The following is an 8867-nucleotide window of genomic DNA, read 5'->3' on the forward strand; positions in this document are numbered from 1 at the left end:
GTCTAAAGTATATAAACATGACGATGGACTGGTAGCGTCTACGTCAATATTAGATTGCAACGTCACTAGTGCAGTAAAGTTTCGCATTTTCAAATCAAATTTACTTTTCGAAGCCTACTTGTTTGTCGGTGTCGGACTTGAAAATTCTGAAACCGTGCAGTGCATTGCACTGCTTCACGTCAGCACTTCAAACATGTGGATATTGTGCTACATACGCACAGATGATATAACGTATCCGACCTATTATAAATATATTGTACGTACATGGTTAGTACTAACTCAATTTATTTATTCAAATTGTTTAGACTCACAGTAGTTGTACATATACATATATAAAAATGCAATTAAAATAAAAAAACTTTCAATGAAGTTTTTGTTACATTTATTTTGAAAAGGTTTAATTAATAATGGATTAATAAATTTGATTAAACAAGTTGCAGATACGACCCGAATTAAAAAGCGAGCACAGCAAGTGTTGAATAAAACAACAAACTCATCTCAAGTCTCTTTGTAGTCACTTTATGAAGAACTAGTAATCAATCAACATATAAATTGGACTGAAGCATCTTTATTTTAAGGACTTAATTTCCCTGTATCCTACACCGAATTCATTGTATTTTATTAGAAATTTGTCAGGGCTTTTCTTATAACAACCGTACTGTACAGTTTAGTTTCCATTAGTCTTCGGCAACAATCAGCTGTCAAAATTGACTTGGCGCAATTAGGGGCGGTTCGGCAAAGCGATTTAAGTAAAAGTTTCTTGTTTACGATGTAGACTCAGCTGAATGTCATTCTGGAAACGATTAATCATAGCATTGTTCTTCAGGATGCAAACCGCTCGTAAATAGTTCGTTAAGGGATGACTGCGCATGAAAATGTCAACAGATATTGTCTGTCTTATACAGAGTTTTAACTTATCTTATGCACCGAAACCGTATACTTTTCTGTCAATTTGTAGTCTTTAACATAATTTCAATTTCAAGTTCTTTTTACGCAAATCTTTTTAAGTTTACCACAGTTGTCGCAACTACACGATGTCGATGTAATAAGAAAAGCATGTTTAATTTTATGAGTTGGGAAAGGGAAATAAAGTACATTCATAAAAAAAATGGCGCAAACAACAATTTATGGCTTGAGTTACATTCGTTTATTTGCTTTTACTACTCTTGCAGGCTGCGGTAGTACCCGGTTACTGTATATCACGTAGTGGTATGGTTACGTATGTATGCGGTCGTCGTAGTCATACGTCTTCAACCGAGGTCGGGAAGAGAATGGCAGCACAAAGAGCCCCATTACCACGCGCCTTCCAAATTGCACCGACAAAGGAGCCCGCTATTCAATTATAGAAAACATCAACAGACATAACGTGATCTATGACACCGTTCAGGAACCAGCTACCAATATCGTTAGAGGTTCGACTTACAATAGGCACTTTTCGAGCTATACTACTTGCGTAAATTAAAAAAGTATCGACCCATTCGACATATTTAGAGTCTGTTCCACAAAAATATGTTAAAACCGATTGGTCGCTGATTACTTGCGAACGTTTGTTCACTTATAAATGAAATCAAGCGATGAATAAAATACACGAGGAACGAAATTTATTCAAGGGCCTTTTTTTACATCATATAAGGGAAATAGACGTCGTTTCTCTTTGGGTTACGCGTCACCTGTCCAGTAGAAAAGATATTCAACATACGAAATCTGCTTTGAAACCCTCTGAATGGCAAACGTTTGCAAAAAGCTTTTTATAGGTAGGTTGTGACGTCCGCGTCCAGTCCGTTTACATGGCCGCGATTGATTCGCCGGCGACCAGTCGTCCGGCCGGTTCAATAATTCAGTAGGATGGCCTATCGAGTACGTGTCGTGTATCCATGCTTCTGCTCGCTTAGCAGAACTCTGCGATGGAAACCTTGAGGCCTACTTACAATGATTTTCTGCGATCAGATCAGGTCCATTCTTCATCATCATTACCATTTCAGCCGTAAAACATCCACCAATGGATTCAGGCCTCCACCAAAGATCACCACAATAACCGGTCTTGTGTCGTTTGCATTCAGTAGATTCCCGAATTTACATGAATTCTTTAATTAAAAACCATTAAAGGTCAATTTATATTGTGTGTGTAAAAATGTTATCTATGGAATAAATGATTACTTGACTTTGACTTTGAGTCGATCACAACAGGGCCTATGTGTACTAGTTGTCCCCTAATTTCAGTATATTCAGAAAACACAGAACATTTCGTATGTTGCGTCGTACGCTTTCTGAATAAGTATTGAAATGCCTACATGCATGTAAAGAGAACCATTTCCGGGGTTTGATTATGAAAATTTTAAAATTTCATGGTCACCAGCTGCTTATCACCTTTATTGATTTTGCCTCAATAAAAAGTGTTCTTAAGATTTGCTTTTTATTATTGAAAATACATTTTTGTTGAACATGTTGTGGTCAGCGTTTCTATTTTGTTTGTTATTTGCTTGTGACATTACATCAGTGTGCGAGGCTAGGAGGAGACAAACGGACGATGAATTTGGATCTTATCTAGTCACGAAAATGAAGGACGATGCCAACCTGGACCTGCCCGTGGACGACGAGTATGAGGACCTTCGCGCTGAGCTTCTAGCTTATCACTCCGCATTAGCTTCACTCGCCTCGGGAGTCAGCGCTGATTCCGGCAGGAGTGGTGACTCCAGGAGATCCAATAGCAGATTGGAAGAATCTCGAAGTAAATTATATTTACTTCGTATTGAATAGTGTGACAGCTTAGAGATATCGTAACTAATACTACTCGTATAATATTTACCCATTAAAACAGGCTCATCACACTCGATACCCGTTACGAAACGCTTCTAACTATCTCGTTATCATTCGCTTTTAATCGCAAAAAGGTTTCATTCTTGCATTCAAATTAGGACGTCGTGAAGGTAAACAATAAGTGATGATAATGATGCTAAACATTTTTACGAAACTCCAAAAAGGCGGCTGACATGCAGAAAGGCGCAGACGCAGCGGTCGTCGTGGTTTATTTTCATTGAAGTTGTATGAATGCGCACATCCGCAGGTTTCCCCGCCGCCTCGGTGTAATGTATGGACTTATACAAATTCAGAAAATAAAATCGCGTCGGCCGTGTGTCATTCGCCATAATTACCATTCGAGTATTCTAACCACATAGAAGCCTATTGATATTGTAAATATGTATTGTAAATTATATTTGAATAGACTTCTAACGTTTCAAACATTTCGCATAATCCTCTTACGGGCTCCACTAAAATTTAATTAAAGTTAATTATATACAATTAACAATCTCCTTACAACAATTTCTTCTGATCTATTTTGAATTGGCTGATACCAGCGGCTTTATCCGCGCGGAATTAGGTAAATAATAAAGGCCTATTGCATTGTAGACAGAACAAAACTACATAGAATAAAACTATATACCTAATTGTATTAATTTTCAAAACAATCTTCTTTGAAGGCAGTTTAGAAAAAAGTATTATATTAATAATTTTGCCGACTTATCACATCCACTTTGGAAAACGTAAACTTAATATAGTTTTCCTATACAAACAGAAGCACCACTGCTTTATCGCCTTTTAGGGATAGTTAGGAAAAAATTAAAAATACTTGTTTCATTATTTGTTTTAAGAGTACAAAGTATTAGTTTAATGGAACCAATAAGTCCGGTTTCTTCTGATAAATTTTGTCGGTTTTACAGACAAGTTCACAAAATTACTTACGTGTTTCTTTGGAGGACAAAAAATGTTCCAAATTTCCAAATAATAAAACACTCATATATCCCATTTTCGCACACAAACTACAGCTAACCGTTTGAATTCTTTTTATGGAGGTAAACCCGAAAACACTTTATTCGTGCAAATGGTCAGTTTAGTACAAAATATATAATACCGATGGACAGGCGTGTAGCTTACCACCAAGCGCACGACTTGTTCGTCCCGTCATGGTCCCGTCACATCATATTATAACCAAAGAAATATTAAGAAATTTACAAAGAATTTTATTTGTAAAGCGATGTGTCAACTTCACAATCTGTATTTCTTTTTATCTATTGCAAAAACCAAGAAAGTGAGTTTCGTGATACATATCAAGTTTAATGATAATACAACCAAGATATCCAATTTCCATACAATCCAAATACCTTGAGTACCATAGTTTCCAAATGCGGTAATATATTTGGATGAAAAATAGTTTCTAAAAATATGAATCTCAAAGTATCATGAAAATCCATTAAATTATTTCAGAGTCTATTCTCACATATTTTAATAGAAAAAAAAACAAAAGCAGCACAACACACACGCTTCTTACGTTTTTATTATTTGTAATTTAGTTCTTTGTCTAAATTTTTATGTAACAACACAGCAATAATATTCTTATTATACACATTGTATAATAAGAATATTATTATAAAATATGTAAGTCTGTCCTGTTTTTTTAAAGAAATAAATAATTTCTGATTCTATAATTTCTGTAAATAACGCGTAAATTTTTACATTCTGAAATCACATACAGACACTCCAATTTTATTTATTTTATTTAAGTATAGAATAACGTATTCATAAATTAACTAGTTCTATGTCGAAATTCAATATTTACTGTATTGAATATCCGATATTTTTATTACGATGATATTCGTACATTTTTTGTGAAAAATAAAAGCCTCGGTCTGTACCTCAGTTGGTACCTAGCGCAGAGCAATGAGTGTGTGTGTGTGTGTGTGCGTGTGTGTGTGTGTGTGTGCGTGTGTGTGTGTGTGCGTACTACACATACTTGTTAAGAAAAAAAGCAATAATAAACAATATAGAGACGTTGCTTGTTTTGATCTATAGTAAATTCATTTCAATATTTGAAAAACCTAAGAACTCAATGCTATTTTCATTTTTTAAAATAATTATAATGGTAATTATTTCCTTAGGATCGATGAAAAATACCGCTTGCTGGAAGTTGGGCGGCGTCTGCGTCGGCATCAAACTGTGTAAAGGTGAACAATTCCTGACAGAGGTTCCCGGTTGCAAAAATAAATTAGAAGTCTGCTGCTTTGCGTGGAACAAGTATAGGCTACGCTTCAACGATATGCATAAAATTGGAATACCCAATTCATATTATCCTTGGAGCGACATCCCCGTTGTCGCATTCGGAGGAAAAGGTTTGGTGCCGATAGACTCCCCAAAGAAAACCGAAGGAAACAAGAAGAAGAAGAAGCTTTATGACAATTGGAAAAATTATGTCCTTGTCATTGACAAACACGTCGCTGAAAACATAAAAAAAAAGGCAGAAACACAAATTTCCCGATCTCTACCTGAATCATCTGCTCCAAGTGCAGTGGCAGTGGTGTTGAAACAAACATTCTGAGACTGTGTAATAATCCCAGTCACTCTTTACACATTGAATATTATGCAGAAGTATCGTGCATTCACAGCGTCCTCTGTTTATCGGAAAACACGAATGCATTTTCAATTCACGCTTAATTTACAAAAGCTATAACTTTCTTGTATCGTATTGTATAATACAAATTAATTAAACATATAAAGCGTACGCAGTATTTCATTCTTTCTTTTTTATTATAAGTTTTCGTAGTTAAAAAATGTTAATAAGTTGTAGATCCTTGTGGGTCGGTTGCACCGTTATTGCATTTATAACTAATATCGTATTCTCACAAGGCCAGAACGAAAATGGAAAAGCACAAAGGGACGTTCTACCAAATAACTGGAAAGATGTCTTTGTAGCCGGATCAGCCGGAAAGCCAACATTAGGTCAGTAAAATCTTTATAAAATATCTTTGAAACTACTTGCCTACCTGGTCCAAAAAAGTATATTGCAAACGTAATATTTTCTTGTAATAACAATAACAAAATAAGTTTTTTTACATAGCTAAATTTAGAACTACATTCATATCAATATTTTATAAACTTATAAAATTACATTTCTAAGCTTATAAATTTCCTTACGATATTTATAATATTAGTTTATACCTTATAACCAACTTGACAGAGTAATAGACCAAAATGTTGAATATTTGACGTTGCTCTCCCTTGAGGGTCCGCGAAGCAATTTTTTACGTTTTTATTATTTTTTTTTATACTTTATCCCGAATCATATCAGAAATATTAGATTTTTTAAATTGGTGCCACACAACCACACCGGTTACCTGGTCTCAGACAAAGAAATTCCTTGTGCTATGAGTGCCAAAATTACCCAGAACACCTACCTAGACCTGGATCAGTTTAGAAAAGTTTATTTCTTAAGTCGGTTCTGTGTTAACCGATCAACCACCGAGTTCATCAGAATTTTTGTAGAATAGCTAAATTGCGTTTTCCCGGTTCCCCGTTGGTATTACAACAACAATTTCACTTTGCAAATGATTTAATTTCTTTTTATAAAGAACTGGATACGTAAATTTGTACATTTTCAGTTTAATATTAAAGTATTATCGAGTTCTTAGGTTTTCGCGATTGTTACATATTTCAAATGAAACTTAGATCTAAAAGTGGTTTTCCACCGGCGAGGCGAGACGAGACGAGGCGAGGCGAGAATTGAAATCTCGCTGATCTATTTCCACCAAAAATTGCCATAGTAATATTTACTATATATAATAGTCATCGCGAGCACGCGTGAGCTCACGCGATATCTTACGAGATATCGTGAATCGTGTATCCGTTGCAGAGTTAATAAAGAGTCTATGTAGGCAGCAATACGGTTCAATGTTACATCAACAAATATTTCAAATCTCGTTTCGCCATCCTCAATCCCGACCATTTCCACTGAAGATTCGCTAGGAGAGAATTAATATTTTGCCATACAAGTTTTAAAAATCGTCTGGTCTCGTCTCGTCTCGCCTCGCCAGTGGAAATACACCCTAAGAGCGGTTACACATTTTAGCAGCGCTAATCGTGTACCTTTTATACTCGAGCTATAATATATTGAACAATATTCTTTTGAATCAACATATATTATGCATCGATGCAACCACCTATAAATCGCAAGTGTCGCGATGCAATAACGCGTTTTACAAACGTGATTTGTATTGCTTCTAATAGTCCTAATAGCCGCAGTATGTAACCTTTCTAAATCGGGCCTTTTGTTTTCAAATAAACCAACGTTTCCTTTACGAGTCCTTTCCTGCTCCCATAGTCACGGCTGACTGAGATGGTAAAGTCATTAATTAACCAGTTATGTACAACATTAATAGATACAACCCTATTTTTCAGATACAATTACAAAAATTATTTATTTAAATACCTTTTTTTAAGTTTCCAAATTTCATTCAATTTACTATACGTACCTACGTTTTGCAAAATATTTTATTTTAGCAATATGATTATTTACTAAATTAACTTTATTAATTAGATGTGAGCCCAAAACGTTGGTTTTATTTAAAAAAAAAAGCGAAATAAATCCGAAAATATAGTTTCAGTTTTGTATTAGCACCGAATCTTTGCTTTTATATTAATTTTGTAAGATTATCTCTTTGCTTAAAAAAGGCAGGCTATACACTTCTTTTTAAATTGTCAGGAACTACTGGTGCGACATGCTGGGCGCGTGGTGGAATTTGCGTGGATATTAGAGAATGTCCGTGGCTCGTATTTGATGGAAATGTGCCAGGATGCATGAAAGACTTCAAGGTCTGTTGCAAGTCGAGGCTACAGACCCCGAGTGTCGGTCACAGGCGCAAAAACAAGATCAACAAAATCCCAATTTTCTCAAATTTAGAAGAACTTGACCAAGAAGTGCTGTTCACAATGGACCGAAATAATTTTAAATACCTAGGCATGGAAGCCTTAACGGATAATTAAAATTGTCTAAAAATATTTGTATTTTGGGTTGTGTGTGTATTTGTGTGTCGTTGAATCTCCAAATGGCTTGCACATATTAGAGTATCGATGGCGGTTTGATATTCGACTTTGCATAGTTTTTTTTTATGATACAATGTGTCGGGACGAACATGACCATGATCATGAACATAAACGAGCGCCTGGTGGTAAACGACACACCTGTCCGTAACATTTGCAGTGCAGATCAGAGATTAAATCGCAAAGGTCTCAGGAGCACTGCCACGTGCTCTGAATTTCACCTGCAACTTTACCATTCAAAACCGGCACGCAGTAATGCTGACATACTGCTGGACGGCAGAACTGCCGTCCACTAATTAGTTTTAAATAGCAAAGAAGAAATCTCAAAATCCTCTTTTAAAAACAAGTTACAAGTAGTTAATGTGTTTGACTTGTCGGAACTTACCCTAACGAAGCATAGCTGAAATATCATCTCTTCATTCAGCCATACGACGCCCACTGCTGGGCATAGGCCTCCCCCAACGATCTCTTCGACGTTCGGGCCTGCGCTGCCCGCATCCATCGGCTTCCCGCGACCTTTACCAGATCGTCGGTCCACCTGGTGGGGGCCTACCCACTGAGCGTCGTCCGGTGCGCGGTCGCCATTGGAGAACCTTTCCGCGCCAACGGCCTTCGGTTCTCCTAGCTATGTGCCCCGTCCACTGCCACTTCAGCTGAGCAATTCTTCGAGCTATGTCGGTTACCCTAACTAAGGTAGTAGTAAGGAGAACTCTCCTACGGATTTCCTCATTTCTGATTCTATCACGTAGGGAAATACCAAGCATCACTCTTTCCATTGTATAAAACCCGCTCTCTGTAATTTAGAACATGGTAACGCTTTCATATTATGTAGAATACAGTGCGAAATCCGGTTGGTGAGTGCCTAGAGATCCGTAACACAGGTCAAATCCTAGTATGGACTCCAGTCTCTTACAAAGATGTATTAATAATAAGTCCATAATGTTAATTACTTATTTATAGGATAACTTAGTAGGAGAGAAATAAAGATTATTATAATT

The 8867-nt window shown here is 36.3% G+C and overlaps 2 protein-coding genes across 2 annotated transcripts; both read left to right on the plus strand.

Annotated features, from left to right (window-relative positions):
- Nucleotides 1–2449: 2449 nt before the first annotated feature.
- Nucleotides 2450–5554, plus strand: LOC113233182. Its single transcript, XM_026468204.1, has 2 exons — nt 2450–2728; nt 4935–5554. Exons 1-2 carry the CDS (start codon nt 2557–2559, stop codon nt 5369–5371), a joined length of 609 nt encoding a protein of 202 aa, XP_026323989.1. The 5' UTR covers nt 2450–2556; the 3' UTR covers nt 5372–5554.
- A 49-nt stretch (nt 5555–5603) lies between these two features.
- LOC113233331 lies at nt 5604–7827 on the plus strand. Its single transcript, XM_026468427.1, has 2 exons — nt 5604–5772; nt 7532–7827. Exons 1-2 carry the CDS (start codon nt 5604–5606, stop codon nt 7810–7812), a joined length of 450 nt encoding a protein of 149 aa, XP_026324212.1. The 3' UTR covers nt 7813–7827.
- Nucleotides 7828–8867: the final 1040 nt, after the last annotated feature.

The sequence above is a fragment of the Hyposmocoma kahamanoa genome, unplaced genomic scaffold, assembly GCF_003589595.1.
Source record: "Hyposmocoma kahamanoa isolate Upper Pololo Valley unplaced genomic scaffold, ASM358959v1 78, whole genome shotgun sequence".
NCBI classification, from domain to species: Eukaryota; Metazoa; Arthropoda; class Insecta; order Lepidoptera; family Cosmopterigidae; genus Hyposmocoma; species Hyposmocoma kahamanoa.